This window comes from Drosophila tropicalis, unplaced genomic scaffold, assembly GCF_018151085.1.
Source record: "Drosophila tropicalis isolate 14030-0801.00 unplaced genomic scaffold, ASM1815108v1 contig_593, whole genome shotgun sequence".
NCBI classification, from domain to species: Eukaryota; Metazoa; Arthropoda; class Insecta; order Diptera; family Drosophilidae; genus Drosophila; species Drosophila tropicalis.
This window is the reverse complement of record NW_027173070.1, coordinates 4,533,238-4,551,365: the sequence shown is the minus strand read 5'-3', so window position 1 is coordinate 4,551,365 and position 18,128 is coordinate 4,533,238. Positions and strand designations below refer to the sequence as shown.

The 18,128-nt window shown below is 36.0% G+C and overlaps 4 protein-coding genes, 1 long non-coding RNA gene and 1 other non-coding gene across 9 annotated transcripts in view; 3 read left to right on the top strand and 3 right to left on the bottom strand.

Annotated features, from left to right (window-relative positions):
* Nucleotides 1-71: 71 nt before the first annotated feature.
* whd (carnitine O-palmitoyltransferase whd) lies at nucleotides 72-8,588 on the bottom strand. 3 transcript variants are annotated; one of them, XM_068290052.1, is made up of 8 exons: nucleotides 8,432-8,588; nucleotides 3,358-3,557; nucleotides 2,553-3,290; nucleotides 2,292-2,491; nucleotides 1,886-2,224; nucleotides 1,736-1,801; nucleotides 621-1,362; nucleotides 72-559 (listed from the first exon to the last, which is right to left on the bottom strand). In XM_068290052.1, exons 2-8 carry the CDS (start codon nucleotides 3,496-3,498, stop codon nucleotides 422-424), a joined length of 2,364 nt encoding a protein of 787 aa, XP_068146153.1. In that variant the 5' UTR covers nucleotides 3,499-3,557; nucleotides 8,432-8,588; the 3' UTR covers nucleotides 72-421. The 3 variants fall into 3 exon arrangements, with proteins under 3 accessions (XP_068146153.1, XP_068146155.1, XP_068146154.1); XM_068290054.1 differs by lacking the exon at nucleotides 1,736-1,801 and adding an exon at nucleotides 1,506-1,565 and having other exon boundaries at nucleotides 8,432-8,587; XM_068290053.1 differs by lacking the exon at nucleotides 8,432-8,588 and adding an exon at nucleotides 5,199-5,401.
* Nucleotides 7,281-8,319, top strand: LOC137576766 (uncharacterized). The gene is made up of 3 exons (XR_011032317.1): nucleotides 7,281-7,339; nucleotides 7,392-7,886; nucleotides 7,954-8,319. It is a non-coding gene; the product is annotated as an uncharacterized lncRNA (long non-coding RNA).
* A 150-nt stretch (nucleotides 8,589-8,738) lies between the features above and the next one.
* Nucleotides 8,739-9,981, bottom strand: trsn (translin). The gene is made up of 4 exons (XM_068290056.1): nucleotides 9,766-9,981; nucleotides 9,610-9,706; nucleotides 9,425-9,540; nucleotides 8,739-9,358 (listed from the first exon to the last, which is right to left on the bottom strand). The coding sequence occupies exons 1-4, from the start codon at nucleotides 9,935-9,937 to the stop codon at nucleotides 9,033-9,035; spliced, it is 711 nt and encodes a 236-aa protein (XP_068146157.1). The 5' UTR covers nucleotides 9,938-9,981; the 3' UTR covers nucleotides 8,739-9,032.
* Nucleotides 9,982-10,065: 84 nt separating this feature from the next.
* Pef (Peflin) lies at nucleotides 10,066-11,289 on the top strand. Its single transcript, XM_068290057.1, has 4 exons — nucleotides 10,066-10,152; nucleotides 10,209-10,431; nucleotides 10,588-10,731; nucleotides 10,794-11,289. Exons 1-4 carry the CDS (start codon nucleotides 10,144-10,146, stop codon nucleotides 11,018-11,020), a joined length of 603 nt encoding a protein of 200 aa, XP_068146158.1. The 5' UTR covers nucleotides 10,066-10,143; the 3' UTR covers nucleotides 11,021-11,289.
* lola (longitudinals lacking) overlaps nucleotides 11,272-18,128 on the bottom strand; it is a 72,222-nt gene continuing 65,365 nt past the window's right edge. Inside the window, exon 6 of one of the 2 annotated variants that reach the window (XM_068290034.1) lies at nucleotides 11,272-14,078. In XM_068290034.1, coding sequence (XP_068146135.1) covers nucleotides 12,739-14,078 — 1,340 coding nt within the window. In that variant the 3' untranslated portion in view covers nucleotides 11,272-12,738. Of the gene's footprint in view, nucleotides 14,079-17,273; nucleotides 17,798-18,128 lie in introns of those variants that run through there. The other variant, XM_068290045.1, reaches the window with a different exon arrangement.
* On the top strand, nucleotides 12,130-12,299 carry LOC137578435 (U1 spliceosomal RNA). The gene has a single exon (XR_011032640.1). It is a non-coding gene; the product is annotated as a U1 spliceosomal RNA (small nuclear RNA).

The following is an 18,128-nucleotide window of genomic DNA, read 5'->3' as shown; positions in this document are numbered from 1 at the left end:
AGACTTGTTATACTTACTTAGAAAGTTCATTCAAATATGGTTTTAAAAAAGTTTCGATTCCTTTGTACAAATTTAAAATTTAAGAGATATGTTTATATATTTCTAAAACTTACAAACTAATTAATTGAGAAGCAGTAGTAATTGATTGTGCAAAAGTTGACTAAAAACCTAACATACAAGTCACAATTGGTTCAATATTTAAAAAAAAATTGCATTGTTTTCTTCTGGACTTTTGCACTTACAAATTACAAACGTTAGAATAGACAAAAATGTTGATGATGATTGTAGTAGAGAAGGAAAAACAAATGCTAACAAGAATCTCCTACTAATAATCTATATATAGACATATACATACGTATATCTATACATGAATAGGACTAACTGTGTGTGTGGTTGTGTGAGTACAGTGGAGGTCGCTTCATTATGTAGATGAACCATTTGTGAGTGGTTTGGTGGAAGATGCTTTCGGTTTTGGTGGATGATCCTTCATATGCTGCTCAAACATGCTACGTATATCGCCCAAAGCCTGTACTATATTCTCCGAAAAACGATGGACATTCTAAAAATGGCATAAAGAAAGATTATTTGAACAATTCAAAGTGGAATTTTATATTTCTTACCGTTTGTTGGCACGTTGTCTTTGCTGAGATATGGAAGAAAATCAAATTTTCACCTGCTATAATGTAGGATACACCATAACCATCATCGGCGACGGGTCCAAAGCCACCGCCAGCACTTATGCAATTTGGATGCTTCTTTAGATCCATTTTGGGTGTCTGACCATGAGGCGTTTGACTGGTAGACAGGCGCCAGGGTTCACTTAAAACCTCGTTGAGGAAAGGCGAATCAACCTCCAGATATTTAGATACTACATACAGGCAAAATAGATGCCTGTCAATTCCATTGCCACACATGGCATCCTGATAGCCCAACTGATGACGATCACAAGCATCTTGCAGTAATTTAACACGCTCATCATTTGTTGTATTTGAATTTTGCATGGCCTTCACCCAGGCAGCAGATTCAATAGTACAAGGACGCACTGTTTCTGTGCGGCCTTCACGGAAGAGACGCGTCATCGACGCCTCATAGGTCAGAGAGAAGCGTCCAGCATCCCGATAGTAGGCCAACTGCAGAGCCATCTGTATATATGCGTCGGGAGATAGGCGGCATTTCTTCATAAAACCTTTACCGTACTCTTGGTGTACTAGAATACGCAAGTTGACCTCATTAATTAGCTTGGTCACATCAATGGTGGCCTCCTCAATTTGCGTCAGACACGGCTTGAGGTCCCAACTTAGGCGTGTGGGCAGCGGTGGTTGGAACTCTGGTGTACCCTTTGTATTGCCCGATTCATCGTATCTACAGAAAGACAAATATATTGTATTATATGGATGAGTAACAATAGAAATCAAATGAGAATGTTAGTTGAGAGTGACGCACAAAATTAGTGATAAAAAATAATCAAGTTAGTGAATTAATAAATAAGTTAGTTAGGATTTTACCCATAAATATCATCACCAAATATATATTCCCAAAGATGTCCCATAACCGGTGCATCGGCCCTATAAATAAATATTATAAATAATAAAATTATAAGTTTTTGTTAAGCCACAACCAAGGGTTAGAATAGAAATAAAATAAAAATTAATCAAGAATTGTTTTTTATGTGCCTTAAACTGTCGGAAACGACCAACACCGATGCCAACATGGCTTAGGAAAATTAAAATTTTACCCATCAGTTGCTAGATCATCGACTATAAGATTCTCCCACATATGAGAGGCAATGGCTGCATCAGACCTTCAGATTTTCAATATGATTTTGATCAATTTTGAATCGAAATTTCAATATTTAAATTATTTGAGGTTAATGCTATGCACTTACCATGTATGCTCAGCATTGAAACCAACACGGCCATTGTTAGCCACACAGACAGTAAAGCATTTGTCGAACCAACGATTGTAGCCATTGCCATGGAGCAATTTCTTTCCGAAATTATCTAGAAGCTCTGGTCGAGCCAAGTCAAATTCAAAGGGTTCATCGTCGAGAGAAAGAACAAAGGCAGCCGATTCAATGGTGCGCAGCGAGACGTGATTAACACCACGCGAGAAATAGGTATTCCTAGCATCAGCCCATTTGGTACGATTCCAGGCAGTTAAAGCAGCCAAATGCTCTTCGCCCTCAAGCGGCGTGGCTTTGGCCTTTAAGATATCCTCAATTTGACTGTAAAGATTAAAAGTTCATTGTTAAAAACAATATCTCATCAACATTTTTAGGCCTAGATTCTTACACTTGCAGTTCGCAGGGTCTAAGGATGCGTCCTTTGTAATAGATAAGCATTTTGTAATAGCAACCCTTATGTAGTACTACAATATGATTAGAGTCTCGGTAATGAATGATGCGATCTGTCTCCAAGCCGGGCACACGTGCCGTATTAAATGTACGCTCATATTGCCAAGAGCACAAAGGAATCATACCCTGGACCATGATCTAAAACAGATGATGAATCAACATTAAGTTATGTTAAGTTATGATCATTATTTCCACTTACCGGCTGCAGTTCTTGATGCTCAATAAGGCGTCGGAAATTAAGCAACAACGATATTACATTAGCTGCCCGGGCTGCCTGTTTATTCGTGAGATTCATAAAGATGGCATCAGTGCCATAGAAATTGCTATTCACACAGAGTGGACCACGTCCTCGCAGATAAACGTATTCCTCCCACCAATCAGAAACATAATTGGTTGACCACCAACTCTTAAGCCTCAAATACCATTGGAGTTTTTTGCCAATTGTTTGTTGAAACTCCTTGGCCAATCCCTCCATGCGGGTGTAGTTGGCATCATCTAGAAGTGGTCGTACACTTCTTAAGTATCTACGCATGGTATCCTCAACCGAAGGCAGTGGTAGGCGTGGCAGCGAACCTTGAAAACTATACAATCCCGGCTTATTCCAACTGGATAGAACACGTACAACAGCCACCCATAACATGGTTGGAACTGAGACACGACTTCCTGGTGCTCTGGACTCATACATCCAGCCCTTGTACATGAGCAAAAGTTTTAAGGTATATCTCATCGTGAAGCATATTGAAAGCCAAACAATCAAGGCTGCCACAAAACAGGCAGTAACTTGCCAATTTATAGTATTAGAGGGCAGATGAACTAGCACTCGATTAGTTAAATTAAATGGTGCCTGATAGCCGGCAAAATGTAGACCCAAGGCTATGGCTGATATTAGCCAAAGGCTTTGTATATGGGCCGGATACACGCCATTGCGTACACCATTCTAAAAAATGTACAATTAAAATCATTAAGCTAAAGGGATTTAAAGAAGTTTGTAATTTTCAACTTACCCTGGCACGTGCAACACGTTTCTTCCAAGATCTTACACCGGAATTCCACACCAAATTGAGCACCTCATGATCATAGTTGATGTCGAAGCCATCGTGTGTGATGGCAAACGAAAAGGCAACGGCAGAATGGGCTTCAGCCATACCTTATCAAGTGATTCTCACTGATATATTTATATGTATATATATTAGAATTCGATTCACTAGAAGAAGAAAAAGAAATCAGTTAACAAAAGATCAACAACCAAAGTATTAACCTAATTTATTTAAACATTTAATCGTTCGTTTATTATCACTTTTAAAAGTAAATTACTAATACTGATAAGGTACCTTCACCTGTGTATATATGTATGTACACATTTATATTATCTATAAAATTTTCCAGACCCATAACCAGACGAATTTTATATGATTCACCTAAATATATATATCTACAATGTTTATTGTTTATGGTTGATTATCTCTGTTTCAAACGAAATACGTTGTTAACCATTCTAGAACTGCTTGAATTCCTTATATTGTTACGTGCAAAGTTCGCAGAGAACTAGCATATTCTTTTTATTGTATGCCCATAAGTTTTTCCATGCATTTGAAGATCGATTGTAATCAATCGATCTGTGTTGACGTCATGCAAATGCTGTACTGATGATAACCCCAAGAGTTTGAGCTTGAGATTGATTGTGAGACTTGTCAGCTGCTTGCTCTAAAGGTCTAGACTCTAGACATTCATATATGCATGTACTTATAATTAAAATTATTTTTGGGTAATACAAAAATATTTAACTTCAAACTCGTTGGGACTATCTTTCAGTCAATTGGATTGCAATAACCTCGAAATTTGATTATATGGAGATTGAGTTCTGAACCAGTTGTTTGTATGTACATATATTACTTTGTTTATATGCATATTAATTGTTTATAATCAATTTTATGATCATGCAAGAGAGTGATGTACATAATGTTTGCTCTTCTTTCTCTGTATTTCTCTAATCATTTTGCACTCTCTGTTTTTTATCGTAGATCAAAAAGCGGGACTTTAAAATTTGTTTTTATTTTTGTTTTTTAACTAAAACTCTAGGAAAGACCTTCGAGTATAACAAGATACAACTAGATCTTGAACTTGAAGGCTACGAATGCAACAAAGACTTTTTTCTATTATACTTTATGTAGTTTCTTCAAATACATATACACGTATACATACAAATAACAACAACAATTTACCAATTTTGTTTTCATTTGACCTAGTTTTGACTACCACTGTGACTAGACACCGTTGTCGTATACTTAATATGTATTTTTGAATGTCTTGCTTGCCGGCATTTATTTGTTTGTTAGCAAAACAAGAAAATAAAAAAACATAAATTAAAGAAAATAAAGAAGAAAAAACAAACTAGCAAAGCTAAAGGTACAAAGTCCAAGTCCAAATGCCATTCAATAGTTTGGTGTGGTTGCCTCTCTACGGTTTATCGTGTTAATTATACAAACTCGTATATTGGCCAAAGTGAATATAAATTAATGTATTATTTCTGTAGATTTTCATTGCGGGGAGAAGGTTTAACCTTGGCAGACATTTATATTTTGTTTATATAACAAACTAAGCACAACTGATAAGAGAAAGAGTTTCAACGTTATCACGAAACACTGACAACTAGAATCTCTTAAGATTACTTCCTTGTGCACATACATATATTGGAGAGACTTTCGGGAGGTCTATATAATATACATATGTACATACATATGTATATCAAGTCGTTTGACTAGTAAATGTTTTTGTTTTCCCCTCTATTTTCATTCATGACGACCTTGAATGTGGGTTTAAAACACACAACAACAAATCAACAAACCTTTTGTTCGTTCTGCTACTTGTGATGATGGCTAAAAAGAATTGGCAGAATCTCGAGGACTCTGTCTTGCGTTTCAATTAAATTAGTCTTAACTAATTGCACTTCAAATTCTGTTGACAATTTCAAACACACAAATAAAGCGAAATTCGAAAATGAACAAACAAATACCACCCGTTACCGAGAATAGAAAAGGGAACTTAACTTGATCGCTTGAGTGTCGAGCGTCAACTGATTTTTCAACTGCGTGGCGCAGCGTTGGGGTCTTTAAAATGTATGTATAAAAACAAATAGCAAGACAGACAAGAGGGGCACACACATTCACATCTGTATATACTACATACATATATAAATGAACATACGTAGACGTTGTGTAAGTATCTATGAGAGCGTGTGAAATAAAGGGGGCTCGGGCTAAGAGAGCCCCACAAAGAGGTGGAGAGTGAGTGTGAGTGAGAGAGAGTGTACGTTGACCGATGCCGGTTGCTTGAGATCGATATAATCTTATCAGAACCTGCGAATTAGCAATTGGATATCGTCATGTACATGCATAGGTAAAGAGAGAGCGAGAATACAAAGTCAGTGGGGTATTATGGGGATTACTAAGCCCCCAAATTTGAGGAAAATCGCTTATCTCTAACATGAAATTACATATTTCTCTTTCAATACCAGACTCGAGGCAATATGCTTAAGAAAAAATCAAGAACAGATCCCCCCTTAAAATTCGTATTCAAATGCGCTACTGTTAGATAAACAAAGCAAGGTAATGCAAAAATGATAGACGATTATAGCTTATCACACGATTTAGGGGGCGGGCCCCCCATATTAATATATAGGTTCATATATACATAACCCCTCTGTCGCTCTCTTCTTCTTTGTTTTTGATTTAACCAACTATAAAAATAGCATGTAGCTGAGAGCGCGAATAGATGATAAAAAAAGCAATATCAAGAACAAAAATTTCGGCTATGGCGAAGTTTAAATACCCTGACTGATATATACTTACATATATGTATGTATGATTAAGAATTATTTAAATAATATTCATACATATATTGTGCATATACAAGTAGTATTTGTACAATCATTTCAACAAACAAAGATGTTTTTTCATTTAAACTTTTTTGTTGGTTCCTTCTACATATTTTAAAACGTGCTATAGAACATCCGATCTGAGCTGTACTAGAAATATCATATGGGTTCTAGATTTGTTGCTCAACTCAAAACTGACTAAGACTTGTTTCATCATTATACATACCCATGACACTATATGCTATAGAGGTCTGATTCCGCTTTATAAACCTAACTTTCCTTTGACAACAAGAAGCATAAATAACAAATTTAATTTGCATAGCTCTTAAACTGAGCACATAGGAAAGACACCTCGAGTTGGCTTCACATGCTGTTCAAGAATGTATATCTTATAAATAAATTTGTACGTACATCTTCATTTTAACAAAACCTTTTTTAAGGGTATAGCAATTATCAACATTTACAGGGCACATTCTCTCTTAAGTATTTTGTTATTATACTATTTTTTATTTTAATTGCTTATCACGTTTTAACGGAATTACACATTTGTTTACTTCATTTTAAGTATTAGAGGATACTCATAAGTATACAAGTCCCCGAGTGATATAAGTGCATAAGAAGTTTATTTTTTGAAAAACATTCAATAAACGAAAAAGGAAAAGAAAAACTAGCAACGATAAGCATACCAATAATTCAACAGGTTTTAACGTTAGTTTAAAGTCCAATTTAATTGCCAACTAGCGGGGGGTTCATTTTTTGCAATTTTATTTGCTGATATAAAACGCAATTTGCGGCAGGCACGAGGTATTGATGATAATCTCAAGTGTTGGCCAAAAATACAAATAACCTAGAACAATTTGTGACGCATTGAACGAAACAGTCTGGTTGTGGGAGGTTATCAGACAAAAAAAAAGTGCACCTTATCATTTAGGTTAAAAGAGGTAAATTTCACAAACATATGTACATATGTATAAACTCGTCAGGAATTAGCCTAATCAGCAGGAGAGAAGATCACGAGCGACAACAAGATGATCATTGTGATGTGTGTGATTATGAATAGCTTAACTTTGGACTTTGTACTAAGGCGAGCAGAGTGTGACTGAGATGGTTAGGTGAGTATCTGTGAGATACTTTTATTTCTTAATTTTAACGAAATTTTTATAGTGTATGCGATATTAGTTTTCCAACCTTTCCACTTGTTGCCGATGCTATTTCATCAACATTAAATATTTTCATACATTTACATATGTACAAATGTATGTAAGTATGTAACTCTAGCACTGAGACCGAGACACAGAGAAAGAGAGATAGAGAGAGAGAAGCACAAGATTCATCCACCTGTCGCATTTTATCTCTTTCGCACCAAAAGGTGTTTGCATGTTTGTTATTCTCACAGTTTTTGCTCTCTCACACCCACACATTCTCTCACTCCCACTTAAAAGTTTGCCAGAGAAACCTCTTGTGCTCGCTCTCGCTCTCTCTCTCTCTCTTACTGTGCCTCGTCAGTCAAGCCGCCGCATAGAAACCTGGACTTTGAACTGCGTTCAGTAAAAGCGTGTTTTGTAAATGAAACGAAGAGGCAAAAGCAACAAAAACAAAAAAACAAACTTATAATACAAAAAATGAAAAAAACAACCCGCTAGCCACAGAGGCCGCCGTGTATGTTGTAATTATTATTATTTACTTTTGGTGTCTATTTTTTTTTCTAAACTAGTTTTTTTTTTAGTGAACCTCGCTGCACTCTGATTGGTGGTTTATATAATAACGATGGTCCAGATGGGTTCGTGGGTCACATTCAATTGCAATGCGAAAGCGAAACGAAATAAATAAATAGTATGAAATGCAATCTGTTTCAGCCCACGTCGTAAAATATTTTTATGTTCTTTTCTCCTCCTACTCTGCCTATTCCTGCTATCAGCCTTGACCCATTTTTAGAGGCTCCGTTTGGCAAACGTTTAAGCCTTTCTGGCGAGTCATTAACCTTTGGCAAGGGTTTTCCTTGCCAAGTAGACCATCTGATTCCTCTCCACCTTCATTCTTAGCCTGGTAAATATTTTAGGTTTTTTTTTTTTTTTTTTTTTGACCCAATTGCAGTTTGTGAGAGCAGGAGAACTGGTTGTTAGTGGAGCCCTCTTTTTTCCCCTCGATTGAGCGAGGAGGTCGTTGCTAAATAAATTTCTGGAGAGAAGGGTGAATGCACTTACGTTTTCCTATGGTTCAGAAATAAATGCGATAAAACCTTTAATCCGAAATATATACTGCAAATTGCATTCAACGAAACACACACACACAGGCACAGTGCACAGTTCACCAATATACAAACAACAAAAACACACAAGAAAACAGCGCGCTACGTGTTGCAGCGACAGTGGTAAAAAAACAACTGAAAAGAGAAGCAGAGAAAAAGCGCGAAGGCTCGACCATATGATCTTCAAGCGTTGCCAACACTTCTCGTTAATGGAAACTAATTCATAATATTTTGAAAATTAAAGCTAGAATAAAGTTAAAGGATTTTTAAAAAACCAAATGAGAAGCTTTTTTTTATTGTTCAATCTTTTCAAACTCGAGATTTTATCAACAATTAAAAAAATGCCTAGATTCGATCATATGGCTTTGCTCATTTTTGAGTCTGCTAATTAACAGATCTTGGCCTTTTGATATCTTTGCCGATATAAGAGTATATGCAGCTATATATATTCACTGAATTCACTTGAGTTTTTTGAAATATTAAACGAAATGCACTTTAAATGTGATTTTTTTCACTTATAAGGTCTACGAACTTAACCTACTCCAATTGAATTAGGATTACTCCACTGGCTCTGGTTCGACTGGCTCCTTATCTTTGCCGGTTGATAGTCCACGTATGCTAACGTCATAAACAACTTCTTCAATTTTCTTCACATCATATTTAAGGGCATCGAAACGCTTGCGCAGGCCATCATTCTTTAGATTTAGTAAACGGAATCCTGTATTCAAATCTCCAATGAAATGGGAAATGTTCAAAGGACGCTCATAGTCGCCCATTGTCACGGAATTGGTTGCGAATCGTGAGAGTTCTGATGCCAGTAGCAAAATTCCCAGCAAGTAATCTTCTATATCCAAATGAAATCCATCCACTTGATTTGTTTTCACTGTAGAAGATTGATAATTAGTCTACACGTCTGAGGCATTAAATCTGACTCCTAGTATTGACTTACGCCCAAGCATTTCAGCCACAGTTTCTCGAGTTACCAAAAAGCCCGCCTCCAAATATACGACCAAAGCAATCAAAAAGATCAAACGCTGAGTAATGTAAGTCCAATGATCTGAATATCTGTGGAATGGAAAAAACATTGAACAACTACCCACATTGAAATGATATAGAGATCCAAATGTGACTCACCTGTAATATTGTCCCGGACGAACCAAAGCGGACAACTTTTCATATTTCTCGGCACAGGCTTCGATCTGCTTCCTGGCCAGGCCACAAGCACTGCTAACTATTATAAAAAGAATTAAGTGAATAACATTTAAAACAATTTGCCGGCATCTTTCTTACTTTGAGCCAGATCCGAGTGAATAATCTGCAACCTAATAGTTGCATCTTTAGCAAGTTGTTCGATTTCGCGTACAACTAGGCGTATGTTCTCTCGCACCTCCTGCTCGTTATCAATATACTTTTGATAGTTGGAAAATATATCCATATTGACGAATTTATTAGCCTGCGACATTTTCCGCTTGTTTTTGTTTGTCTGCGTTGTTTTTGTTTGTGGTATATCGACAACTTATGTTTATCGATTATAGCATTTTTTTTATCGAATATTTCAAATACTCATTCGATTCATCGTTAAGATTATATCGATAGTGGCTCATGTACTTGTATCACTAATTCTAATTGGAATTGTTAATTAAACACATACACATAGTTTGTTAGAAAATGTCCTACGTAAGTTTCCAACTGAATGTAAAAGACAATTATCAAGGGACACATATTATTTACAGGGTGGCGGTTACAATCCATATGCAGGACAGCCTGGCGGCGGATATGCTCCACCCCCCGGAGCATTTCCCCCACAAAATGCTCAAGTTTCTCCACAGGCGCAACAGTGGTTTGCTATGGTAGATCGGGATCGCTCCGGAAAGATCAATTCAACGGAATTGCAAGCAGCTCTTGTTAATGGGCGTGGTGAACACTTTTCGGACAATGCTTGCAAACTGATGATAAGTGAGTCAGAACATAGTTTTACTCTGCGACTGAGTGTTCAACATATGCCCCCCATTAGACTCCGATTTGTTTATTTGTTTAATGACTTTTTATTATGTGTTTACTTAAGTCAATAACGGCAAAGTTTTCCTCTGTTTGTTTTTTTCTCCCCTACAGGCATGTTTGATAATGACGCCAGTGGAACTATTGATATCTATGAATTTGAAAAGCTATACAACTATATCAATCAATGGCTCCAAGTCTTTAAAACTTACGATCAAGATAGCTCTGGGCACATTGAAGAGAGCGAACTAACTCAGGGTGAGTATAAACAAATGTCTTTAGTTGCCTAAATACTAGCTACTACTTATTCTTTATCGCAGCTTTTACCCAAATGGGTTTCCGTTTTACGCCCGAGTTTATCAACTTCCTGGTTAAAAAGAGCGATCCCCAGAGCCACAAAGAAGTCTCGGTGGACCAATTTATTGTTCTGTGCGTGCAAGTTCAACGTTTCACAGAGGCTTTCCGGCAACGCGATACCCAACAAAATGGCACCATTACCATTGGTTTCGAGGACTTTCTGACCGTGGCCATTGGTTGTTCGTATTAAACTCGCTGGGTTCCCAATCCTGAGTGCAATCCGCATTAAATAGACACATAGTTATTATATATACAATTTGATTCCGTTTTGCAAGCATTTTGTTGTTTTTTTTTTTTCTCGATATATCTTTCACGTGTTAAACCTGTATTCTTTGCAATCTCCCATTAATCGCCTTCGAACTTACACAAACAAACAAACACACTCGAACAGTACAAAATCTCTTGCGCCTAATAAATAAAAGAAAAAATATACATAGTATATATATTACTACTACAAAGGTTACAAAAATTGCGTTTTAATTAAATATGTAAACGTTATGTATATATGTGTATAAAAAGATTATTACAAAAAAATTGTGTGTCTTGTCTTCGTTATGTTTGCATTTGGCGCAGTTTCACTGCCTTCTTTCAGTTCGATAATTTGAATGATCATCTTAAGTTTGAGCTCTCGTTAACATAAAAATGGCAGCAATAAAATCTTATAAATATAAATATATATAGGTATATAATAAAATAATTGAAAAAATATGACAATACAATTCATTTGGATTATAAAATGGTTTGGTTTTTTTTTTGGTTTGGGAGTGTTTTTTTTTTTTTTTTTTTTTATAAATGGGTTCAATAATCTTTGTGTTGGTTTTTTTTCTTCTTTTTTTTTTTTTTTTTTGGTAATACAATCATAAGGTATAAAAATTGTCAGTCTTAAAATGTCAATAAATACGAAAAGAATGCTTTTTGGATTGGGAATCGAGGAATTGTGTGAATCTTTTCCCTTAAATAACTAAATCAGTCAGAAATAATGAGTATATGAAAATGAATTTGGGAGATCGTAGTCTTGGAAAGTTCAGAGATCGTTTTTTTTTTTTTTTGTTTTTGTTTGTGGCTGGGCAAGGGCAAGATCTTTTTGTGGTTTGGTCTTTTACATTTCCATTTGAATATCTTTTTTTTTGAAATTATTTAATTCGAGATATCTCTGAACTGTATGTATGTAAATAGTTGACATAATTTCTTAATATATAAAATGTCGTTATAATTCTAAGTAGGACAATTTCCTGGCACTTAAATGGTAAAATTAATAATCATGTCTTAAAATTGTTTTGTATTTTTTTTTTTGTTTGTTTTTCTACCTGGCGTAGAGGTTAACCGTGATCATGAAGGCGGTTCCTCCGGAGTGAGGCTTGGCCATTGCACATTCGGCTGAGTTGACCTCTGCGATTATTCCTAATGTGAATAACTCGTGCGTACAATTTTTGGTAGTCGGTAGTCTTTTTTTTTGTGATTGATGTCTTCTTAATAATTAATTTGATTATGTTGCCATGATTAGATTGAGTTGCACTTGCTTATAATAAAATAAGAAACATATAAAAATTATTCATTTGGGATGACACAAAAATAATGACAAGAAATAAGTAGACAATAATTATAAGACTGAGTCGTCAGACAAACAAATTAAAATTGAACATCAAAAGTTTAATTGGAAGAATCTCTTGGAATCTCTTTATAATTATTTGGCCTGATTCTAACGAATTCCTGGATTTCGTCGAAAAAAATAGTGTAAGTAGTGTATATAAAAAGAGCAATTATTTATTTAGAATTATTGTTAATTTTGAAGTATGGCAAATTCGACGAAATCACGCTTTGGAATTGTTTCCGACCTGTTTAAACATTTTCTGTTTTATTTGGTATCATTTCGCACTTTAGATTCCATATATTTATTTTCTCTACTTTTCACTTGTTGCAGTCTATTATGAGTTTGCCCTGTGAATCATCCGAAATGGAGCCACTGCTAACGGCCATGCTCATGCCTAATCCCATTCCCATATCCATTCCCTGTTCACATTTCATAGAGTATTTGGAGCGACGTTTGCTAGGCAATTGGGGCAAGTCAGTATGATGTTTGCGTACATGTACACCCAAATTACCCCGCTGCTTGGATTTATATGGGCAATAAGGACACTGATGTGATGGCTCCTTGCCACCGCACTCAACATTCTCATGGCGACGTAGGGTGGACTTCCAGCGATACTTCTTACCACAATGACGACACTCGTAGACAGGTTCTCCGTCCAGGCCAATGCCATTGGGGCTTGTGGTGCTGCCGTTGCTGCTGCTGCCGCCATAATCACTCAAGGTGAACTCCAGATTCCGCAAAGCCTGTGCCTGGGCATCTAGAATTGAGTTGGTCGAACCGCCAAAGAGATTCAGAGATGGCTGTTGTTGTTGCTGATGCTGTTGGTCCATAAGGTGAATATCGTCGAATGCCTGATATCGATTATCATCTTCATCCTCAGTTGAAGAGCCAGGATCGTTCTCACACTCGGAATTGCGCAAATCGCGTTCTTGCTGTTTGCGTAAAAGATTCTCCAATATTTTTGTTGGAGTTATATCTGCTGTTCCGCCCACTCCTCCTGCTCCTCCTCCTCCTGCTGTAAAATCAGGTTCATCTTTCGGCCGACGTTGTGGAGTCTGCTGACGCAATATTTCCTGGGCTCGCAATTGTTGCTGGAAGCTATGCATGCCATTCCGTATCAAGGCCTCTGCTATAGCAGCTGCCTGTGGCTTAGGATTGGGCCTGGCGGCGGCCGTTGTGTTCGAAACCAAAACCGATGTTGGTATGGCTGTTATACCACCCCCAACCATTCCCACCTGGTCAATTGGGGCGGCCGCTGTTGACTTTTGAGTGTACTTGAGTCGCGGATGAAATGCTGCATTACCAGCGGCAGCACCCAACATTTCATCAGCATTCAAGTTTTTTGAAGCCGTCTCAGAGGCAGCGCCATAAACTGCAATGGCTGCAATGCTCGAGGGTTCCAAAGTCTCTGCCGAAGTAGGCGATACTTGGCCATATTTACCAATTAGTTCGCTACTTAAATCCTGTTGTTTTGGAGCCTTGGCCGATTTGGTTTTATAGAATTCAAACAACATATCCGATACTTCCGAGACGGATAAACGCTTGCGACGTGTTGCAGCCATTTGATTCTCATTCTCCCTTTGTAGATTGCCATTTAAAATGCTTCGAGGATGGATTCGCTGGATTTCAGGAGCAGTATTCTCTTTTCTGCTCAAATCTGGAAATGAAGGCATAGTTTGATTATTCATTGTTCGTGAAGAAAAGCTTATCAGATTTTTTTATATGTATATGAAAGGTGACAGCTGTGTGACAAATGAAAAAGCATAAAAAAATATTTTTTTCTCAGACCTTGTTTGCTGGGTTAGTTTAGAACAAGTGTTAACAACATGCAAAATAAATACAAATACAAATAAAAATTACTTTAATTTAATTTTTAAAAAAATGAATAAAACAAACACTTTATGAAGAACACAAAATTGAAATGGTTTTTTTTTTTTGTTTAAATTTTTATTAGCACAAAGTAAATGATAATGAAGTTTTTGTTTGGTGCGTGTTGATGATGAAGTCTTTTGTTTTGTTGTGTTTTTTTGTTTGATGATGATGTTTATGATGTTGGTGTTTTATGATGTTGTTGGTTTTCTTTACCTGGAGCATCTAGAAAAAAATCGAAGAAAATGAAAATAGGTTAGTAAATTTCACTGAATCGAAAAGTTTACAAAAACCACACAGCTTTAGAAGGCAATCTGTAATGAAGAAGAAGAAATAAAATTAGTAAATTATATAAATAAATGATTTGTTTAGTGTCAGTAAGTGATTGTGTTGTAGTTTGGAATGAACTTAAAGTTTGGAGGAGGAGGAGAAGTTTTCTAATTTTAATTTAAGCTTTAAATTAGCTTTTTCTCGCAGTAATTTGCATATATGTAACTCCTTCTACTCCACCTCCTCCTACTCCTTTTCCTTCAACTCCTCCCACGCTCCGTAAAGCGTCCTCACTGCAACACAATCAAAACTGCACTAGTTGCAATATCTTTTCTTTATCGATTCTCTCTGTGCCTAGCTTACAAAAAAAAAAAAAATTCCAAGCACGAAACTCAAAACCGAATCCTAAATCCCTTTGCGCAGCTGCTTTACACAGACACACACACACACGCACACACACACAAATAAATGAGGAAAATACAGGAAAATGCATTTGAGTGTGCGTGTGTGTGCCTGCATTTCTGTATCTGTTGCGCTCAGCAAGTGTAGCTCTCTGGTCTCGGGTCCTTGATTTATTTTTACTCATTTCCAATTTTTCTACCTAACTGCAAATGGAATCGTATTGTTGTTGTTGTTGTTGCTGTTGCTGCTGCAGGCAGGCAAATTCTATGACGAAAACTTTCTCCTACTTTGTATGTACATGTATGTTTGGCTAGAAAGCAGACAGAGAGGGAGAGAGAGGTAAAGCGAGAGCGAGAGCAACCGAGAGAAATGATAATGAGAGAGTCTGTGTTTACGAATAGCTTCCGGTGGTGTTTTATTCCAGTTGCATCTGTTAACAAAACTGGAAAATGAATGTCAAGGTCAAGACATCATAAAAGCAAAGTACAAGAGAGAGGGAGGCTGAGGCTTCCAATGAAAGGCAAATTGTCTGAACAAACAAATAACTAAATCACAATTTAACCGTTACTTTCCAATGAATTGTAGACTTGAATTTATCTTAATCAATTAGCCAGTCCCTCTCTCACCCTCTCTCTCTCTCTCCGTCATCCTCTCACTTAAGCAGGCAATGACTGTTTCCATAAAATTCCTGGAATAGCTTCTAGCACGCATCGCCTCCGTCGCCGACGCCGTTGTCGTTCAGCCCTTGAAACTTAAATGTTGTATGCATCCTGTGCTTGTTGTTGTTGTTGTTGCTGCTGTTTGTAGGACGCTTTACGAAGGCCAAGCACAAAAGGGAAACCGAAATGGCAAACGAGAACGATTGTTAGAAAAGCAGGCAGCAGAAAAATCTAGGAAAATCACGTGGGAAGCACAGGATAAATATATCCCACACACATACACACACTCACGCACGCATTAACAGGCCGATCCAGGCAGGCAAAAACAGGAAAACTTATTTTTAGAAAAACAAAACACACAGGCACCATCGGCAATAACAAAAGCAGCAACCATGTCGATTTCTTGAAACGCATTTACGGCTTTTGTGTGGGTGTTTTATATGTATGAGAAAAAGAGACAGAGAAATGCCTACATGATAACCATCATTTCGACGACTGGATAGTACAGTTAATTTTTGTGGTTGGCCGAATTTGAATGGTTTGTAGAAAATTTTGCAATGCAGATCTCTCTTGCACTCTCACTCTCCCACTCTCTCAGTCACTCTTTCTCTCTGCTCTGGGTTAACTACTCAGTTATCCTCACAGACAATGATTAGATGGAAACCTGTTTTGGAAAGGATTATGAGTCCTTTCTTTGTTCACATTTTCAAAATTAAATTTTACTCTTTACATTTTTTGGTTGCTACTTACCTGTTTTTCTATATTTTTCGAAACAATGACATCAAAAACTACAAAAAAAGAAAAAAGAAAATTAAAATAATTAAAATAAAATCAAAAAAATAAAGCATTTAGAAAAACATACCTTTTGAAATCAAGTGTAAAGAACTAAGAACAAAGAAAAAACAAAATAAATATATTAACTTGTGACTAAGTCGAAAAATTAAAAAGAAATAAAAAGAATATAATATAAAATAATTAAATAAAATTGAATTATTTTCAATTTATGTAAATAAATAATTAAAATTAAAATCTAAATAACCTACCTTTTATAACAATAAAAATTTTAATTAAAATTAAATCTTCAGACATCATAATATATGGACGACATTAGCTTTAGATATTTTAGATATATATATATTTTTTTTTTTTTTTTTATTAATTTGTATAGTGTAAAAAAGACTTAATTTATTAATCAAATCACTCAGCAGATATAGAAAGTTATATAACTAGATTTAAAACTAGATGTACAGAATTTATATGCAATGCAAACAGGTACAGTCGAAACTGAATATAGTGAACAGTTTTTGGCAAAGAAAGTTTGATGAATTTGAAACAAATAATATGTGTTTTTGAACTGATTCTTTAAAACAGGGTCTCTTGTCGAAATTAGTTCAATATTTTCAGCAACGACTGTAACTAATAATTTTCCTCTTGATAAAAGGCAACTCAAATGCTGCAGAAAGATGTAAAGACGATGTTTGGCGATTATTTTTCTATAAATCTAAATGTTTAATGGGTTATCATAACAATTATTTTGTTTCTTGTTTTTGTTTTGTTTTCTTTTTTTGGTCTGTGCTTTTAAAATTTGGCAAATTTTTCTCTTGGAATCCAATTTCAGCCTTAGCTCTGAGTAATCCCCCCCTACTACCCGCCCCGATTATGTTGAACTAAATCAAAACCGAATGCTCTTTACGCATATGTTCATTGAGGAACGCTTGAGAGCGATAATCTCGACCACATAAGGGACAACGATTGGACTCATATTGAGGATTTTGTGTACGCTTGTTGTTACCCTGTTGTCGTCCGAGCTTACGTCCCGGCAGGAGCAATGTGTTTGCATCTATATGCAAGCTATGGGGCAAATGCGGCACAATATGTTGCAAGGAACGAGCTGTCGATATGGAGGCCAGCTGTTGCAAAGCAATTAAGGCATCGGAATTATTGACTATTGGCGATTTCTTGGCATGATCATTAGCAGATTGTATGTGAATCTGATTGTGGGAAGGTGGCTCCTCATTTTCGCTTCTGCCAATTGATCCGCTTGCTGCTTCCGGTAACGATAATTTCCTCTCCTTCAACACTGATTTGTTGGCCATTAGCTTGGTTACGGATGTGCTGCCCGATGCGGAGTAGTCCACCTGGCCATCCTGTTGTCGTAGATTGTATTTACGCGTCACTGCAAGTAGAACAAAAAAATGGAAAAGAAAAATACATTGAAAAAATCAAAATTAAATAAATTATAAAATGTTTTAAAAATTAAATTACCAAATAAAATATTAACTTATTTACATATATATTATTATTATTATATACATTTGTTTTTTGGGGGAAAATAAAATTTGTTTTCTTTTTATAAATTTTTCAATTCTTTTTATTTTAACATATAAAATCATAAAATCACAAGATTTTTGCAAGAAATTTTTCATTTTCTTTTGCACATTCCATCAGTTTATATACAAGAACCAAAAAAAAATAATAATAATTTATTGCAATTTGCATTATTTTGT